At 31.7% G+C, this 20270-nt stretch overlaps 2 protein-coding genes across 2 annotated transcripts; one reads left to right on the top strand and one right to left on the bottom strand.

The window, feature by feature from the left end:
• Nucleotides 1–10843: 10843 nt before the first annotated feature.
• LOC130982431 (sodium transporter HKT1-like) lies at nucleotides 10844–14896 on the top strand. The gene is made up of 3 exons (XM_057906438.1): nucleotides 10844–11994; nucleotides 12126–12341; nucleotides 14661–14896. Exons 1-3 carry the CDS (start codon nucleotides 10844–10846, stop codon nucleotides 14857–14859), a joined length of 1566 nt encoding a protein of 521 aa, XP_057762421.1. The 3' UTR covers nucleotides 14860–14896.
• Nucleotides 14897–15124: 228 nt separating this feature from the next.
• LOC130982432 (ethanolamine-phosphate cytidylyltransferase-like) lies at nucleotides 15125–19780 on the bottom strand. Its single transcript, XM_057906439.1, has 10 exons — nucleotides 19597–19780; nucleotides 18754–19190; nucleotides 17889–18124; nucleotides 17656–17807; nucleotides 17132–17203; nucleotides 16935–17002; nucleotides 16715–16835; nucleotides 16489–16548; nucleotides 16272–16394; nucleotides 15125–15677 (listed from the first exon to the last, which is right to left on the bottom strand). The coding sequence occupies exons 2-10, from the start codon at nucleotides 19071–19073 to the stop codon at nucleotides 15603–15605; spliced, it is 1227 nt and encodes a 408-aa protein (XP_057762422.1). The 5' UTR covers nucleotides 19074–19190; nucleotides 19597–19780; the 3' UTR covers nucleotides 15125–15602.
• Nucleotides 19781–20270: the final 490 nt, after the last annotated feature.

Genomic DNA, 20270 nt, shown 5'->3' with positions numbered 1-20270 from the left:
TGTATATAGTGAGCAGTGGTTACGTTATTTTTGCTATGGACTATGTGTCATGCATTCTTTGGATTTTATTATAGCTACATTGTGTTTTAACTTTTTTTTTTTGAGGCATGTGATTTCTGGTGCTTATTTTTAATATTTTTTTTAGGTATGTTAAGCTTGTCATATATTCAATGGACAAAGATTGGATGCAAATTAGAATAGAGCCCTTTTACAATATAGGAGAGGTGTCAAGGATTCTTAGATTTGCCTTTAGTCTACAAAGGATGATAAGTATATTGTCGTGTTTTAAATACAATAATGCCTTAGAAAATCTCGTGAGCAAGTAGAATTGATCTTCTAAGTTATGGCATAGTGAGAAATTATACAATTGGTACACCATGGAGAATCGCTACAAGATGAGTCACCCCATTCAAGTTCATTTGATAGTGAGGATGATTATATGGATAAGAGACATGGAAAACATGTTAAGGGATCATTTTGGAGTTTGGGATAGAAGAGGATATTGAAGAACTAATGAAGAGCACGCTACAAGATGAGTCACCCCATTCAAGTTCATTTGATAGTGAGGATGATTATGGATAAAGATGACATGGAACATGTTAAGGGATCATTTTGGAGTTTGGGGATAGAAGAGGATATTGAAGAACTAATGAAGAGCATATAGAAGAGGGATGACATGGAAAACATGTTAAGGGATCATTTTGGAGTTTGGGATATAGAAGAGGATATTGAAGAACCTAATGAAGAGCATATAGAAGAGGATATAGGAGAACCTTATGAAGAGCATGTAGAAGAACCTAATGAAGATGCAGCAAAGTTTTACAAACTTTTGGATGATTCTGAGAAAGAACTATATCCAGGATGTATGTACTTTTCAAAGCTCTCGTTTTTGATGAGATTATTCCATATTAAATGTCTTGGTGGATGGAGTAATAAATCATTTTCTATGTTACTTGAGTTATTGAATGATTCTTTTTCAAAAGGGGTACAACTACCGGCATCTTACTATGAAGCTAGGAAGATTATTCGAGATCTTGGCTTGGATTATGAGAAAATAGATGCTTGTATTAATGATTGTATGCTATTCTGGAAAGATCATGATAAAAAAGAAACTTGTGATCATTGTGGTGCTTCAAGGTGGAAGTTTGAGGAGAAAGATGGAAAGAGAAAAAAAATTCCTATAAAAGTTCTCCGTTACTTTCGAATAACTCCAAGGCTTAAAAGATTATATATGTCAACGAAGACAGCATTTGATATGAGATGGCATGATGCAAAGCGAATTGATGATGGGTATTTACGTCATCCAGCTGACTCAGAAGCATGGAAATCATTTGATGAGTTACATAAGTCTTTTTCTGATGAACCTAGAAATGTAAGGCTTGGATTAGCAAGTGATGGGTTTAACCCCTTTGGAAATATGAGTACAAAATACAGTGTTTGGCCTGTGGTACTTATACCATATAACTTGCCACCTTGGAAATGCATGAAGGATCCTTATCTAATGTTATCATTGCTTATACCGGGTTCAAAATCTCCAGGAAAGGCAATAGATACATATCTAAGGCCTTTAATTGAAGAATTAAAAGAATTATGGAATGTAGGAGTTGATACCTTTGATGCATATGAAAAAAAAAAATTTTAAAATGCGTGCAGCTATATTATGGACAGTAAATGACTTTCCAGCATATGGAGATTTATCTGGATGGAATACGAGAGGGGCACTTCGTTGTCCCACTTGTAATGTTGAGACTCAATCTAAGTTTCTTACTAATGGAAAGAAATTTTGCTTCCTAGGTCATCGGCGCTTCTTGCCTATTAGACATAGATGGCGACGTGAAAAAGAATTGTTTGATGGCACAAAAGAACTTAGTCGTCTTCCCAAGCAACTCTCTGGTGATGATATTCTTCAACAAGTTTTTAACTTAGAAGGCTTAGTAGTTAGTAATCATAAAGATATTTAAAAAAGGAAGAGAAGTGCAGCAGGAAAAGAAATGGGAAGTTCCAATCCATGGTTGAAAAAAAGCATCTTCTTTGAATTGCCATATTGGAGGACTTTATTGTTGCGTCATAATTTAGATGTCATGCACATAGAGAAGAATATATGTGACAATGTTCTTGGGACATTGATGGATATTCCAGGAAAAACAAAAGACAATTTAAATTCCCGTTTGGATATGGAAGAGTTAGGCATAAAGAAAGATTTGCATCCTATTAGAGAGGGAGAAAAGGTGTTGTCTGTACCTGATGCTATTTATAAATTGAATAATAAAGAAAGGAGGAGTTTGTGTGAATTTTTGCAAAATGTCAAAGTACCAGATGGATATTCTTCAAATCTTAGGAGATGTATTAACCTAAAAGAGAAAAAGATTTATGGCTTAAAGACTCATGATTGTCATGTTCTTCTAGAGTGCTTCCTTCCGCTTGTTTTACGGGGTCTTTTCTCATCACATGATGTGCGTAGTGCATTAATAGGACTTTGCAGTTTTTTCAAGGAGTTGTGCTCAAAAGTTCTAACAGTGAAAAATCTTGAGAAGATTGAAGAACAAATCATTATCACACTTTGCAAGTTGGAAATGATATTTCCGCCTTCATTTTTTGATGTCATGATCCATTTACCTATCCATTTAGCAAGTGAGGCTAAGATTGCAGGACCGGTCCATTATCGATGGATGTACCCTATTGAGAGGTAAATATTATTTTATCATGTAATTTTTTAGATAAAATATTCAATAAATTTCTTTACTTATATATTGTCCCTTTTTGAACAAAGGTATTTACGTGGCTTAAAAGCTTATGTACGTAATCGAGCTCATCCAGAAGGTTCAATTGCTGAAGGATATCTTGCAAATGAATGCTTATTATTTTGCTCAAGATACTTTAATGGTATTGAAACAAAGTATAATCGAGTTGGAAGAAATTGGGATGGTGCAATAACTCATGGTTATAAAGTTGAAACAAAGGATAAAGTATTACCGATTTTCAAGCAAAATGGAAGACCCTCAAGAAATTGTAAAGTGACAAGAAGATTGAGTCTAGAAGAAATAAAGCAAGCTCATCTTTATATTTTGAAGAACTGTGATCAAGTTACTCCTTTCATATGGTAAGCATAGTTGTATTTAGATAATATTTAGCTTTTATTTTAGAAGTATTGCTTGAAACTTATTGACCTTTATAAATGCAGCAAACATAAAAAAATATTAGAAAAAGAGAACCCAAGAAATGTTCAAAAACGACATGATCAAGAATTTTCAGATTGGTTTGAAATTCATGTAAGTCCTAAATATGGATGAAATATTACATACTACTTTTTAATCAGGTTACATACTATTTAAAGTCATGTAAGAATTTTTTTTAACTATATCTTTTCTTTTTCAAATCAGGTTACATGTTTGTACAAAGAAAAAGATAAATAAGTAACCTATCAACTTTTATGTTTAGCAAGAGGTTCAGCAAGAGAAGCCACATGCTATAAAGGATACAAAGCAAACGGTTTTATCTTCCACACAAAAAATTGTGAGAATCATAGAAAAACTCAAAGTAGTGGAGTTATGGTAAAGCTAAATTGTGGAAAGGAGTATTATGGAGTCATTGAGGATATTGTGGAGTTATCATATATGAATGATAACAAAGTTGTAATGTTCAAATGCTTATGGTGGGATGTGGACAATTATGGTAGAGGAGTGAAAGTAGATGAATATGGTGTCACCCTGGTAAATAAAGGTCGCACTTTGAAGACAAGAGAAGTATTTGTTATGGCATGTCAATCTGAGCAAGTATTCTATGTTGAAGATATTTGTAACTCCAATTGGCAATGTGTTGTAAAAGTCACACCACGTGACTATTTTAGTATGCCTTTAGAAGAGGAGGAAGAGGAGGAAGTGGCTGATGATATGTTTGATGAATAAATAGAGTAATAGAAAGATTTTATTTTATTTTTCTTGAAACCTTTTCTAATAGAAACTAATTGCAATTATGTTTTTAGGATTTTAATGTTTTTATTTAATATTTTTTAATGAAATCCTTTTGATGTGCTGTTGTTGGTTTTAATAATGAATATGATTTGTTGATTTAGCCAAAGACCTCAAAGATTGCTAATAGTGTTGCTGTTAGAAGAAAGAAAGGGATTCAGAGTCTTGTATCTAAAAGAAATTTAGCTCCATCAAGTCACTTACAACAAGCTGATTTTCTTTCTAATAATGATGGAGAGCATGGAAAAAAAGCAAGTTCATCAAGTCACTCACAAGTTAGAAGGACATTTGACTCTCTTTCTAATGATGATGGAGTGCATGGAAAAAAAGTAAGTTCATCAAGCCACTCACAAGTTAGAAGGACATTTGACTCCCTTTTTAATAATGATGGAGTGCATGGAAAAAAAGCAAGTTCATCAAGCCACTCACAAGTTAGAAGGACATTTGACTCCCTTTCTAATAATGATGGAGTGCATGGAAAAAAAGCAAGTTCATCAAGTCACTCACAACTTAGAAGGCAATTTGACTCCCTTTCTAATGATGATGAAGTGGATGAAGAAGAATTCGAATCCGGTATATTCTTTAGCATTCTTTAATTTCATTAATCTCTTTTGGATATTTATTATGAGGTGGATTTAGTTTTCTGACATAAAAATATTAATAGCATGACTAATTTTATTTGTATATCTTCCTTTTGACATTAATACTATACCATAAACTTTGAAGCTAGTGAATGCAATCCAAAAAATATTAGTGCTATACCATATAGATTTAAAGGGTGATGGAGTGTGAGAAAAAAAGAGAAGAGAAGAGAAGAGAAGGGCAGTGATTAAAAACTGAAGGAGGGGCCAGGGGCATGGGTCAGGGGTGGGTGCGTGCAGTGCAGTGCAAGGTGTGACAAAGACAAGCTCTTTATTATTCTCCCCCCCCCCCCCACTAAATTCTAAGCTGCAGAAGTGAGTCTTATATACTAGTATATTATTATTTATTTGGCTAGCTAGGAACCCTATTTATGTCATCTAGTCTATGTATAATGTATGCTTCTTTTGTCTTTTTTCTATGCTAGTTATTTTTTTGTCCTCTAAATTAAAATTTACTGTTTTCTTTGTATTTTCTCCACTTGTTGTCTAAATAAATTCCTTGTATTGAACAATGCATAGAATAGAATTTAACATGTGCCAACTTGAACTTAATGTCTGATTTATCAAAGGCTAATATATGTCTGAAAAAATAACATCTTGCTCCTATTATCTCACTAATTTAAACAGATTTTGTTGCACCGAAAAAAAAAAGTGAGAGGACCTACGCGCAATCTTGAGTTAGCAAAGTTACCAGCTGGAAAAAGACTTGACATAAACTGGAGAATGAATAGGCCAGTTGGTCCAAATGCAAAGCTGTTCAAATCAAGATGCACTGTTCTAGTTCGTGATGTGAAGAATGCACCACTAAAGGTTAAAGAATGGGCTGATATCAAAATAGAGAATAAAATAAAGATGTTTGACCTAGTTTTGGTAATATTCATGTTCTCCTTGTTATGTTTTCACTTGCTTTTTTTATTTTTATGTCTATAAAACTCAAATAATAGTATATGTTATGTTCTTTTAAGACATACTTTAAAGTTGAAGGTCGAAAGCATTTAGTATGGGCTCAAATGAATTCTTCTTATCGGAGTTATCGACATCTATTAAAGAAAAGGTATTTTGAACCTTATGATAACCCTGAAATTGCTCGAGCCAATATACCATTGAAAATGGAAAAAGAGGATTGGGATTACCTTGTGAATCTTTGGATTGATGAAGGCTGGCAGGTTTGTACTTCATATGACATAATAATTGTTAATTGACTTAGATTTAACTAGCCTCTTTTATCACATGTTATGACCTATTTTGTTAATTATTAGAAAATAAGTCAACAAAACAAGATGAGTCGAGCTGCAAATAGCATTATCCATACCACTGGTGCTAAGGGAGCCCAACAAAGAGCTGAATAGGCGGTATCTAAATTTTACTAATTTATAGACTTAATTTGAAGATATTTATTAGTTGCTATATTTATAAGATATGTTATTTGTACCTACAGTTTGAGCAAACAGGACAAGAAATTGACCGTCTTCGCCTTTGGGAGCTTACACATACCCGTGTTAATGGACAAGCTTGCAATGAAGAAACTCAAGAAAAACTTGTAAGATATGTTATCACATATTGTGAGTTTTGTTTATTACTTTGATAACTTCTCAAAATTATTTCTTCCTTCTTTGATAACTTGTGTAATTCTTTAAATAAGTTCTACAAAAGATAGAATCATTAAAAAATTAGTTGTGCTTTGTCGGAAGTACTAGTATATTAGAAGTTGTTTCTGCTTCAGGTTTTGTTGTGAAAGTCTTGAAAAATTGTGTTTGTTTTGTCCTTAGTTTATATATATGTTAAATTTTCTGCTTGTTAAAGAAGCCTCTGATTTTGGTTTTAGCTTCAGCTGTGCTGAATGTGATAGAGATTTATATTATTATAACTTATGTGAGATTTATGGCATTAAGTGATAGTTATAAAGAAGTGTTTTTCTTTGCTTTTTATTTAATTTTTATTCACTCTATTTGCTGGGATTCATGAGTATCTGGGTCTATCATCATGATATAGAATCAAGATTTCTACTTTTCAAAGAGAGAATGACTTTTGAAATTGATGGTAGTCAACAGTATTTGATAATCTTCGTTGAGACCTTCAAAAAAAAGTTTCAATGTGTTTTTCTGAGGATAAAGGACTGTCCAATGCTGTAAGAGAGTATGTCAGGTGCTTTATCTTAAAAATATAATTTGAGGTTGAGAGACCACGCTTCTTGATTGTTTTGAGTTGATTCTTGAGTTACGTTGTTTAACTCTCTATTTCATGGATCTTGAAAAATAATTTCAACCTTAGACCAAATCTCATGAGCGAAGATACAAGAGATGCTGCATTGAATTATGATTAGACAAGAAGAAAAATAGAGCAGAAAGCTTTGCATTGTAACTAAATGACCTCACGTTGTATATCATTCAGTAAATCTGTTCTATCTGTAAGCATACATTCTACTTTTATTTATATTACATGCTGTGGTGCAAACTCAACAAAACTGGCTGCTGATTCTAACATCCTAACACTCAATATAAGAAAAGAGTCCTAACTAACCTTATTATCTTTATAAATTTTTTTTCTTGTTCTGCAAGATACCCTTAACATTGTTGATTGTGCAATGTAGCTACTTTATAAATTTAAGAGGATTGTGCAATGTTGATATTTATGAGATCCAACTTTTAGGAAAAAAGTGTTTAAATGGACTATGAAAGTCTTGAAAAGTTCTGTTATGCAATGAAGAAATTGGATTAATTAGGCATTAATTTTTACAGTAAGCATTTATATTCATGTTTACATATATTTTTATTGATTTTATTAGGTTGATTTGATCCATTTTAGGATTTACTTAAGGAATTATTATCATCTCAAGTAAATGAGGGAATATTAGAGATGAATGAACATGAGGTGATGGTAGAAGTATTTGGACCTGAACGACATGGACGAGTTCGTGGTTATGGAGCTGGCGTGACACCTACACAGTTATGGGGTCCTAGATCATTCATATTTTCTGATCTCCAAATAAAGCTTCAATGTGCAGAAAAAAATATGAAGACTCTAAAATAGAGGTGGAAGATTTGAAGAAAAAAGTAGATTATATGGCAGGAATACTTGAGCAACTATTGGATGGAAGGTTGCCTATAGTTCAAAGTGATAACAATCCTACTTCACTTGATTAATGCTCAAGACTTTGATGAGTTTATGTATAATTCATATAGCACTATACAAAAAAGAACATTAATATGATATTATGATATTGAGTATTGATTTTGGTACTTGGTGTTAATTGTTGTTGATATACTTATCAAATGCTAAATAAAGAATGCTATTTGTACTAGTTTTGAATCATGATCAATGATCAAAATTGCAAAGCTTTTGTTTGATTTTATACAATGATTATGTATGATAAAGTGAAAGCATATTCATGTCACAGTGGTAGAATTTTATTTTATCTATTATTATAGTCATTTTTATTTAAAAAATAAATAATAGGTGAAACCTTAACTTTTATAATAATGAATGTCAAAAAAAATATGATTGAGTTTTTTTTATGGTAAAAAATTGTCAAAAAATATCCATGATATAGTATATTTCACGGTTAATAATTGTAAAAAAATTGTTGAGAATTTTATGGTCAATAAGTGTCAAAATAAATAGTATTTTTGACGGTTAATAAGTATCACAAAAATATATTCTCAAATTTTTAACATTATTTTTTACGGCCAATAATTATCAAAATAAGATTAAGCTTTTTCACAATTACTTATATGTTAAAATACTATTTTGACACAACTTTTATTAACATATTTTCATAGTTAAAATAGTGTCAAAAATTATTTTTTTGACGAATTTTAATTCTTTTTTGACACATATAACCCTCAAAAATAATATATATTGTTGTAGTGTTACTCACGTAAGGTATTACTTGGATGACCCAGTACACTTGCTGGTTTAGTTGAACGGAGTTGTGTCCACTCGTGCCAATTTCAAATTCCATATAAGTACAAAGAGACCAATTTTAAGGATCACAATTTCGTCCACCAACAACCTAACATAACCCTTTATTTTATGCTATGTAATCTCATCTTTCAATTTTGTAGTTCATATATATATAATCATATGTGATTATGTGTGAAGTAATATTATGGAAAATAAGAGTGAAAATATCATTTTTCTGTCATTTATTTATTTGAAAGTTATCACGTCACACTCAACTTCAATTTTGTATTGCTTGCCCTAAACAAAAAAAAAAAAGAAATCAAATTAAATAATTCAAGATTAACCCAACTATGCCAAAGATAAAACACTAAAAGGAATATTAGCCATTCAAATGTGAAAATAACCATTACGCAAAGAAATACACTAAACCACATATATGTGCTATTAAAGTCAAAGCATATAGAAGCCAATGCATTGTTGTTCAAGGAATTAATGACATATATAGCTTCACCCAACTTACCAAAACACCTTCCATCGTTTGAATTTGTTTGATTTGTACGAATTTTACTTCAACCACAAATCAAAAAGTTATTTCATCAGCATAATTACCCGAAATTGTGATGCTTAAGTGAATATCTAGGACTATAGTCTTTATGATGATATCATTAGTATTTAAGGTTATTGTTATCCTCCAAATTGATAACCCAATTTCCATACCTCCAGTCTTCCCGCAACTTAATTTCTTTAAGTTGTTGTGGCTTTCTTTATTGTTTATAACCAAATATGATAAGTGATTTGAATCAGTTTGATGATTTTCAGTAGGGGTGGGCACCGGTCGGGTTGGTTTAGATTTATGGTAAAATTAGAATCGAACTAATTGAATTGTAATTGATTCAGTTTGATTCGAATTTACATTTTTTTGTGCATATACCGGAACCAAGCTAAATCGATTAAGAACAGATTGGTTCAGTTCGGGTAATTGGGTACCCGGTGAAACAGAAATTCATAAAAAAATATAAAAAAACAAAATTGTTATCTTAAAAATTTTGTAAGTACAATAAACATGTAATATCAATAGAAATAATCCAAACATGTTAAACACCAAATACATTAAAAACTAAACACAATAAAATCCAAACATATTAAACACCAAACACATTAAAATCCAAACATGTTAAACACCGAACACATTAGATGCTAAATACAAAAGTGTAATAGAAATAATCTTTCAAAAGAATAATCTTTTGATTAATATATGGTCGAATTTTACGGGTTAGTTTGTATTTCGCACCACCAGAACCGTTACCCGAACCAATTATTAGAGAGAGTCATTGTTTTGGTTCGGATTGACCCGATTATTCATTGGTTTCAAAACCAATTTAATTGGTTTTGTTTGGTTCGAATTCGGACGGATAATCAGATATCCGCTATCCGTGCTTATCCTTAATTTTCAGCACAATCTCAAATTCAAACGTCTGAACTTTTTATAGCAATTTAAAAATATGACAGTTTAAAATTGTCACAAATACCATAAAAAACCGCCACTATTTTCCATATTTTATATAGTATACTAAATTATTACTGTAAAGAATTAAGAAATTTATTAAAAGTTTTTAAATTTTAAATTTACGTTTTTTTTTATGCTAACATTGCTGCTTAATTACTAGCTTTGACCATTAATTAAGACGGATTATATTTAAAATATTTTAAAATAGCATATGTTAAAAGAAATAAACATATAAGTAACTAATAAGTAAGTAATACTACTTAATATATTAATTATATCATCCTAAAAAAAAGTCAATATAAATAAGATTTTTATATATAAAAAATAATTTTTTTATTTATTAATATACGTATTTATGAAATATTTATCAATTTAAATTCTGAAACATATCTCAAATATAGTAGGTATTAATATACATGAATTCCAGATGCAATCATCCAATATATAAAAAAAGATTTAATATGTTAATCTTGGATGCTCCCAAAATTTAATTTGTTTGACAAACTTATTGTATTTCAAATGTATAATATCCGAGATAAGTTAAGTCATCTATGAATCATTCTATTCTAAATATGAAAAAAAAATTATATTAATATCTAATTTTTGAAATTTAAGACAAATCTTCCATCAAACTATTTTTTTAAAATCACTTTGTTTTTTTTCCAAAATATATTATTAGAAGAGATTTTATATTTTATTTAATAGAGATGAATTTATATTTTATTTAAGACAAAAATGACTTCCCAATGCCTTTATAAATGCATGCCTCCAATTCCCACTTCACGTAATCATCCAAGTCCCCATTCAATTTTTAATCAAATTAAATGATGAACCTTTCCTTCTTTGGTAGGAAGCTACAACATCTTTTTAGCCCTTATTTCCAATTCAACTTCAACTCATTTTTCATTCAGCTTTGTTATTTTATGATCATGTCTGTTTTTGGATACTTGGGTCTCAAGGTATCGAAACCAAAAACCTATGTTAAGCCTAAGAACTTCGACCTGTTTTATACTTCTGTCTCTGCTTCTACTGTCTCAAGTATGACGGCCATAGAAATGGAAGTTTTCTCTAACTCCCAACTCGTCCTCATAACTTTTCTTATGTTTTTTGGTGGTGAAGTTTTCATTTCCTTACTAGAACTTGTCTTTGCTAGGTTCAATAATAACAATTCATTCACTTCCATGAAAAATGATTATAGTGTCAAAGTTAGTACTAATAATAGTCTTCCAATAAAAAAGGTCAATGATCAAATTGAGCTTGGTTTAGTTTCTATTCCTAATCATCACTCATCACAAGACCAAAACCAAGTCATTGATGTCAATTATGATATTAACAATAAACATATACTTAGGTCTAACTCCCTTAAGTATTTGAGTCATGTAGTTTTAGGTTACTTTTTGGTGCTTCAATTTGTTGGCACTTTCTTGGTTTCTATGTACATGAGCTTCATACCTAGTGCAAGGCAAGTACTTAGAGAAAAAGGTATCAAAACCCTAACATTTTCTTTATTCACCATAGTTTCAACTTTTGCAAGTTGTGGCTATGTCCCCACAAATGAAAATATGATAGTTTTCAAGAAGAATTCAGAACTTCTTCTTATTATTCTCCCATATATCCTTCTTGGTAACACCTTATATGCACCATGCTTGAGGTTTGTGATTTGGGTTCTTGAGAAAATTACCAAAAGAGAGGAATTTTCATACTTGCTTAAGAATTCAAAGGAAATAGGTTTTGGTCATTTGCTACCTGCCCTTCATTCTTGGCTACTTGTTGCCACCGTTTTGGGGTTCAATATAATTCAATTTGTGATTTTTTGTTCCATGGAGTGGGGAACACAAATCACGGATGGTTTGAATCCTTATCAGAAATTTGTTGCGTCTTTGTTTCAAATCACAAATGCTAGACATTCTGGTGAATCCGTTTTTGACCTCTCTACTATCTCTTCAGCTATATTGGTCCTCTTTGTCGTCATGATGTAAGTCTATTTTTTGGTAAAGATTTACTTACAATTCTTAAAGATAACAACTGCACCTGAGTTTTTACTATATTTCTTTTCATAAATTATGTGTAATAATTTGATATGATTGTTATGGGTATGTAAATCAGGTACCTTCCACCATACACAACATTCATGCCCATAATGGACCACAAAACTGAAAATGAAGCCAAGAGAGACAAAAGAAGCCTAGTGGAGTGCCTTTTGTTCTCTCAACTTTCATATTTGGTTATTTTCATTATTTTGATTTGCATCACTGAGAACAAAAGCCTCAGAGAGGATCCTCTCAACTTTAATGTTTTCAATATCACCATAGAAGTCATCAGGCATGCCACTTTAATTTCTTTTCTCTCTTCACTTTTATATATATAATATATATCTTATATATATATATATATATAATATATATATATATATATATATATTCTTTCTCAACTATTATTAATATTTTTTATTGAATTGATTCCTTTATTTTATTTATATTATCTAATCAATTTTTTAGGTTAGAGTATATACTCATTTTGGTCCTTAAAGAATTTCAATCTGGATACTTTAGTCTCCAACTAAAATTAATTACTCGATTGGTCCCTAACAATTAACTCCGTCAGTCACTTAGGTCCTTTACTCCGTTAATTCTAACGGAGGACAAAATAGTCCCCGACAACTCTAACAGGGGACAAAATGGTCCCTGATTTCTTCTGTTCGGAAACGACACTGTTCTCTCCCAATTTCTATCATATCTCGCATAGCACTAACAATTTAACACTGTAACTTCAAACTACACAATGCATACTCTATAAATTTAATGTTCACAAGAAAAAAAATTCTCGTTCTCAACCAATTCATACTTAGGAAACTAATGCCTAAATTTCTCAACTAATTGTCGTCTTCGATGGATCCCATGAATCTATATAGCAAGTCTTATTTCTTAAAACTCGTCGTCGTCGTTGCCATCTCCCTCCTCCTCTGCCTTAACATCTCCATGACCACATTGTCCACCACTTTGATCGCTTCCTTCAGCTTTTCCTGCGAACCAATGTTCAATAATTGCTTCAGTTTCCATATGAGCGGCAACGGCAACATTGCTCGTTGTAATAGCTTGGATGCGAGGTCGAAGCTGCCTTATCCAACTTGGATTCCGTGAAAGAATGAATGAAGCACTCGGTGTCTATTTCAAATGAGAATTTGCATATGATGTTGAAGGAGAATCTTCTCATGATGTCCTAATGTCCAACAATCTATATTTCTTGCCGGAGAGTAGGGAAAGGCGTGCCCTTGGAGTAGTTGTAGAACTTGATTTTGAGGATGCCGTGGACATTGTCGGGGTTGGAAGTGATGTTATCAAAGACGTGGAAGTGAATGCTTTTGGTGGGTGAAGTGCAGAGGAGGTAGATGTACCAGTCACAAAGATTTAGGAAGTGTGTGGTCCATGACATATTGAGGTAGGTGCGACACGTGTGACAATTACACTATAGCTTAATTTTGGAGGTAAAGAAGAGGAAGAAAAAGATGGAAAAGAAGACCGTAAAGGTGAAAAAGGAGAGTATGAATGTTAAGGTTATGCGAGATATGATAAAAATTGGAAAAAAATAGTGTCGTTTTCGAATAAAGGGGTCAGTAATCATTTTGTCCTTTGTTAGAGTTGTCAGGGATCATTTTGTCCCATGTTAGAGTTTTCAGAGACCATTTTGTCTTCCGTTAGAGTTGACGGAGGCGAGGACCTAAGTGACTGACGGAATTAATTGTTAGGGACCAATCGAGTAATTAATTTTAATTAGGAACTAAAATGTCTGGTTTAAAATTATTTGAGGACCAAAATAGGTATATACTCTTTAGGTTATGTTAAGTTATCTTGAACAACCCATTTTTGCACTTTATTTGGATTATAGTATAATATTTGTCATTTTAATCATTTGCACACTAATTAAAAAAATTAATATTGATTGTAAATTTATTTACTAAAATATATTTATTTAATAACTCAGATACTAGTTCTTAATTTTTAGATTAATTATTTATTGTACTGAAAATTATATTGAGAGAAGTTGAAAATAACATAATGAACAAAATATAAAATACAAAAAATTGAGTAAATTACACTAGCCTCTTATTAAATTTGAGGATAATAATATAAAATTTTTAGTTCAACTGGATAGCTAATGTTTTTTTATTCTAAATTCTAATACTCTAAATTTTAAATTTTAAATTTTAAATTCTAGACCTTAAATCATAATTTTAAACACTAAATTCTTAAGTCACCAAAAAAAAACACTAAATTCTTAAAAAAAAATAAAATTAAAGTTTTTTTACAATAATAAATTAATTAATATTAACAAATTAAAAATTAGTTCCCTATTACTTATTTATTATCTTGTCATGCCTATACAAAATTATAAAGAAGACCATTGTAACAATTTATAAAACACACGGGAAATTAAATGTTACCTAACTTAAATAATATCAGAGAAAATTAGTGTTTATCTATATATATACAAATTAAGAAATATTATGATAAATAATGCTTAACATTGAACAACAGGAGAAGTAAACGTAATTGTTCTTTTTTTTTTAATTCGTAAGTCTATTTACAATTTATTAATTAAATACTAATTAACAAGTATTAAAAAATGTTTGGAATGGTGCAGTGCATATGGGAACGTAGGTTTCTCAATGGGATATAGCTGCGCAAGGCAATTGAAAGCGAATGGTAGTTGCAAAGATTTATGGGTTGGATTTTCTGGGAAATGGAGCAACAAAGGCAAGTTCATCCTTATTCTTGTCATGTTCTTCGGAAGGCTCAAGAAATTCAACATGAAAGGTGGCAAAGCTTGGGACCTATCCTAGCTACTAATTCCTATATATCAGGATTCTAAAAATCAAACGGATTATTAAACCAACAGAGTTAGAAGTTCAAAAGTTTAATATTTCAATCGTTATTCATCTAGGATTGAATTAGATATAAGAAAATAATACAACGTATAAAATACATAGATTTTAGGAGAGAAAAAGTAATATTTTATATTTTATTATTTTTAATCAGTTAATTGCTAAAAGATCGTACCAATTTAACTAGTCAACTGGTTCTTCGACTGAATTTTCTGATTTTTTTACTGATTCATTATCAACCAATTTTTTATCTAAAACGAACCGATCTAGTAAATAATTCTCGATTAACCCATCTGAATCGATCGGTTTGGTCCGATTCTTATAACAATGATGTATATATAATCCAATGTTAATAATTATTAAAAAAAAAAGTAAAAAAAGAAATAGCAAACAAGGCAGAACCTTTGATGTATATTAAGGTCTGCACATATGCTTTGATACAATTGTCAAGTTATTAAGGCAACCTCTAATGGAGCATATAAAATAAAATACCACCCCATCAAGACATGCCAAAAAATGAGTAATAAGCAAACCATATAAGGAACCTTTCACTTAACAAAGTGGCAGATTACTTCATCAGTTATTGAGGAAATTTTAATCATATGTAGTCCATCCACAACTTATGCTATATAGATCAGCATCTCTTTACTCTTGGAGACTAGTGTAGCAAACTAAGGCTGTGACACAATTCCATACAAGGCTTATTCCCCAGAGACATATTTTTTCTCTTCTTCATAGTATCTCTTTTCATTCTGTGCCTTCTTGGCATTTCGTTTCTGCAGCATTTACACAACAAAAAGAGTAGCACAAGTCTATGTCATAAAACCTTAGACATCGAATTTTGAATTAGAATTTCAACTGTATGAAACTCAAAATGGTTACAGGTCCTAATCATGATTATGAAAACCGGATCGAACAGGTCAATTCAATCGGGTTAACTGAAAACCAACCATCAAACCGGTCCGGTTCAAGATGAAAATCGGTTGTCAATGGACCGGTCAAAAATTGGTAAGCCTTGTAAATTGGTAAAAACCGAACTGATTTTTTTAACAGTTAACCAATTTAAAATAATGAAACACAGAATTCCATTTTAAAAGAACAATATATATTTGATATACAAATATAAAGTTGAACCTCGATTAAACCTTAAACTTTTGAACCTCTACCTATTCGATGATCGGTTAGGTTTTTGGAACCTTGGTCCTAATAGTAGACCTAGCTACATCTTTCTTGGATATTTGCTTTTAGAAGGGAATTATACAATTTGTGATATACTATAAGCATACAAAAGTCACAAACACAGATTTTAAGGGCAGTTCAAATTTTCCAAAATTTTGAACAAATGAATGAAAAAAAAGAGACACACAAACCTTGTAAGCTTCGTGGTTAGCTATTATCCTTCGGGCTACAGAAGTAGTAGTGGTGTCTTTCGGGCTTTCGAGCAAGCGGAATATCCCCATGTTCTTCGGAACCTCATAAGGATCACTTTCAGACTGAACAAGACAACATGCTCCAATATCAATACCAGCAAAAAAGGAAGATAATATATTTGCCACATATGAACAGAATAGCTTTCAGTGAACTTACCTTAAGTGAGTTCTCAGCAACAGTCCCATGCACAACTTGAGAGATATTGAAAGTTGTAATCTGTTTGATTCAAAGGAACAAAAAATAGAGATATTGAAAGTTCTGTTTGATTCAAAGGAACAAAAAATATGAAATGAACATAGATAATTTCATTCAATGCTTGATTAAGAATGGTTAGGAAAATGGGAAAGACAAGCACACTGCACACATAAAAAAATTGACATACCATATCCTTTGTAACTTTCCAAGGTGCACCGATAATGACTTCATTGGCATAACGGCAAGACAGCACGCTAAGGCTACGCTCATGAAGACGCATAATAGGATAGTGACTCCCCCGGTGTTCCCTAAAGGTAAGTTGTTACTTGTTACTCTCTTATCTAGTGTTAACATAATACTTGAGATAATACCAATCAAAATCAAATTTGCTAAATAAGAAACTATACCTCACTGTTTCATCTGAGTAGATACCAACTAAAAGAAAATCTCCAAGCTCCCTAGCCCTCTTAAGAATCTAAAAGAGTAGTGAATAACAGAAAATAAAGTCAATAAGAAAATACCATCCATGAGTATTAGCTGAGATAGTGCCTTTGGGAGAATGAAATTTGGAACTTGGTTAAAATAATATGAAACTTTTATGTACCTCAACATGCCCTGCATGGAACAGATCAAATGCCCCATCAATGTATACAATTCGAGCATTCGCTCCAGGCTCCTGAAGTTAGATGAAATGGCAATGGATTATCCCAATTAAAAAGTTCCTCACAACATTATAACACAGACAAGTATCACCATTCACTAAAATTTTGCAAAGATCAAAATGTTCCATGTTTTGAAGATTAGTGATTACTCATAATGTTAGAACCTGTCTCTGAAACTATCACAGACACCCCCTTGTGCCTCCTCTCCGTGGAAAATTGCCAACATATAAAAAATTCCATGAAGCCAATGATATATCAAAACCAGTGTGTTACATCAAGTAGATCTCCAAAAATATTAATATCCTTTGCAATGGCTCTAAAAGAATTAATAAAATATAGCAAACCAAAAACAAATATAATCTAAAGATATTCAGATTAATCGGTATGCCGAACTATCAAGTTTCAAGTATCAACTAAGTATACACATACTGCAATGGGAAACTTGACTACACAAGAAATCAAATACCTTGCCATTTGAAAACTGGGAAATCCGGCGCGATGTTGGTAAGAATTGGGATATGTGGGAGTCCTCGGACTGGCTTTCTTCTTGATGTTGCTCACCATTAACAATATGGTCTTCACCATTTTCTCGACATCTTGAAGAAGCAAGTATCCTTCCTGGATTGAAGCAGAGTTAGAGCACATACACATGGTTCACAAAATTTCAGGCCTTCTAATACAAGCAGAGAAACTTAGTACCTACAATATCTGTACTGGAAACTCCTTCAGTACGTTTAATTTGTTTATAACGCCCAGCTTTCTTTGCCGCAGCATAGACATCTGATCCATCTGGAAGCAGGCAGGGATCATCGCCATGTATGATATAGTCAATTTTGTATTCATTAAAGAGACGATTCATGAACTCCTCAGAAATTGCATATGGAGCATCAGGAATGACCTCGTCCACCCACTTCAATCCGTTTACAAGGGTCAGCCTGGAAACAAACCATTTTTTCAAATCAAAAGTTTATTTTCATAATGAAGTTTATAAAGCTGTCAATACAAGTAGAAATATATGCATATACTGTTCATATATGGCTACAATATAAAATTTTATCAAACTGCTCTATTCCTCTTTTAACTAGAATTGCTTTAATAAGCTCTTTTGAAACTTAATTCTTCCTTTCAATAGAATCCGAGTTTTTCTCTCATTGTTCCATATAGTGAAATGAACTTAGAAACTTACATGAACAAGAGCTTACAGCAGCAGAATCTGCATGGCCTTTACACTATTGTTTGATACCAGGTTCAGTAACATAATTACCTACCCATAATTTTATAACTTAAGTACACTTCTAATTCCTGGATAGCTAGGTATATCATCATTGATCGGGATACTTTTAATCATGTAAGTCAATAACTATTTAAAGAATTAAAAAATGCAACAAGATAAAAGATGCTACAATTTCAAAGCTTAAGATGAATCATATAGTTACTTACTTCTTTTGATCAATAGAACAAATCAAAAGGAGATTAACAGGAAAAGGGGCATCTAAAAGGAAACAGGATTCAAATATGCTATGCAATAAATCCTAAAACTAACACACAGAGGCAAGCTGCATACCTCTCCTCCATGTTGAAAACCGGCGGCCCTTTATGTTCCGCGATAACCTCATCATTGACAACCCCAACAACTAACTCATCACCAAGGGCTTTTGCTTGTCTGAGTGCATTGGCATGACCATAATGCACAAGATCAAAGCAGCCATCCATGTAGACACGAACACGCTTCTTCTCACCGGATTTCCTCTTGTGGAAGGATCCAATCCCACCAAAGTAGCTTGTTGACAAGCCCAGCAAAGCAGCTGTCACCATTATTCCACCAAACAGGTGAGGGTAGTAGTATACCCCATCCCAAATCCAGCTATTATTTTCATAATCCATGACTTTCTATCTCTATCTTTGTCTCTATTCTCACTTGTGATCTATGTTGGGATTTCCAGGATTCTCAGCAACTAACTTGCTATTCCTAGTTGCTACTATACACAAGGAGACACAAACCTGCAATGAACTCATCATATCAAAAGGGGCATAAAAAATGCAACTTCTTTTTCACCCTAACAGATTCATATAGCATCATTTTCAAGCAATTAAAAACAACACAACTTCACAAAGCAGGGGAAGAATGCCAAAGATCCAAGTAGCTAGCTAGTAAGAGGAAAATCAAAATAACCATAGCATGTAAATTTGAAAACGGAAAGCATGAATTAAGAATTGAGCATACTCATGGCACAAATCTAAAGCTTCAAAAAGAAAAGGAATGGACCAAAAATGAAGCGTAAATAGGAAAACCAGAATGAAAATGATGCTTTGAGGTGAATGGAATATAGCATAGACTAGAGAGATTCAAAAGGGTAAAATTCCACAAGAATGGGAATTGAAGAAGAAAGAGAAAGACAAAGCAAACCTGACACTAGAAATCTCCCAAGAAGAAAAAGAGTGACAGATTCTGAGTTTTGAAGAGCTAAGTATCATAAAGTAGAGAGAGAGAGAGAGAGAGATGCGAATCTTATTCTTCTTTTTCGCGTTTGATTCGTTATGTTTCTGTGTTGAATTCGCATGTTAGAAAAGCTCCTTTCTGACCGACTTCAATAGATACATTCATCAATTCACTTGTCCCCTTATTTAAATATTAAAAATTTAAATATAATTTAATATATATATAATAATTTATTAGTCAATAATTTAAATTAGTAACAAATTAATCTTTTACTTATTTATTATAAAAAATATCATAAATAACCAAAAAAAAAAATGCAAAGTCATGATCTAATTTGTTTCTATACAGAGCTCCGATTCTTTTAGAAGATTATTTACTAAGGTATTAATTTTACTGGTATTGCAATATATATTAAAATTAACTTTATAGGAACAAGTCATATTTAAAAAGAAACTTTTATTAATTAAACTATTAAAAGTATTATTTTGATTTTACAAGATTAAGCTTTTAACCAAAAAAAAAAAAAACAATCAAAAGAAAAGAATGATATGATATCTCCTGCATAATTAATTTCGAAAATAGAAAGTATAAGAACAATTTTTTAGTTAGTCAACGTTAATTTTTTTTATTTTAAATTTTTT

This window comes from Arachis stenosperma, chromosome 5, assembly GCF_014773155.1.
Source record: "Arachis stenosperma cultivar V10309 chromosome 5, arast.V10309.gnm1.PFL2, whole genome shotgun sequence".
Classification (NCBI taxonomy): domain Eukaryota; kingdom Viridiplantae; phylum Streptophyta; class Magnoliopsida; order Fabales; family Fabaceae; genus Arachis; species Arachis stenosperma.
Note: the sequence above shows the minus strand (reverse complement) of the source record. Positions and strands in the feature narration are given on the sequence as shown.

Excerpts from the sequence above, each read along its gene's own strand:
- LOC130982432 (XM_057906439.1), bottom strand. The coding sequence starts at position 19,073 with ATGGATTATGAAAATAATAGCTGGATTTGGGATGGGGTATACTACTAC. Across the intron at positions 17,003-17,131 it reads TCCATGCAGGGCATGTTGAG|ATTCTTAAGAGGGCTAGGGA; the intron begins GTACATAAAAGT and ends CTACTCTTTTAG. Across the intron at positions 16,395-16,488 it reads TTGCTGAGAACTCACTTAAG|TCTGAAAGTGATCCTTATGA; the intron begins GTAAGTTCACTG and ends TGTCTTGTTCAG.
- LOC130982431 (XM_057906438.1), top strand. The coding sequence starts at position 10,844 with ATGATGAACCTTTCCTTCTTTGGTAGGAAGCTACAACATCTTTTTAGC. Across the intron at positions 11,995-12,125 it reads GTCCTCTTTGTCGTCATGAT|GTACCTTCCACCATACACAA; the intron begins GTAAGTCTATTT and ends TATGTAAATCAG. Across the intron at positions 12,342-14,660 it reads ATCACCATAGAAGTCATCAG|TGCATATGGGAACGTAGGTT; the intron begins GCATGCCACTTT and ends GGAATGGTGCAG.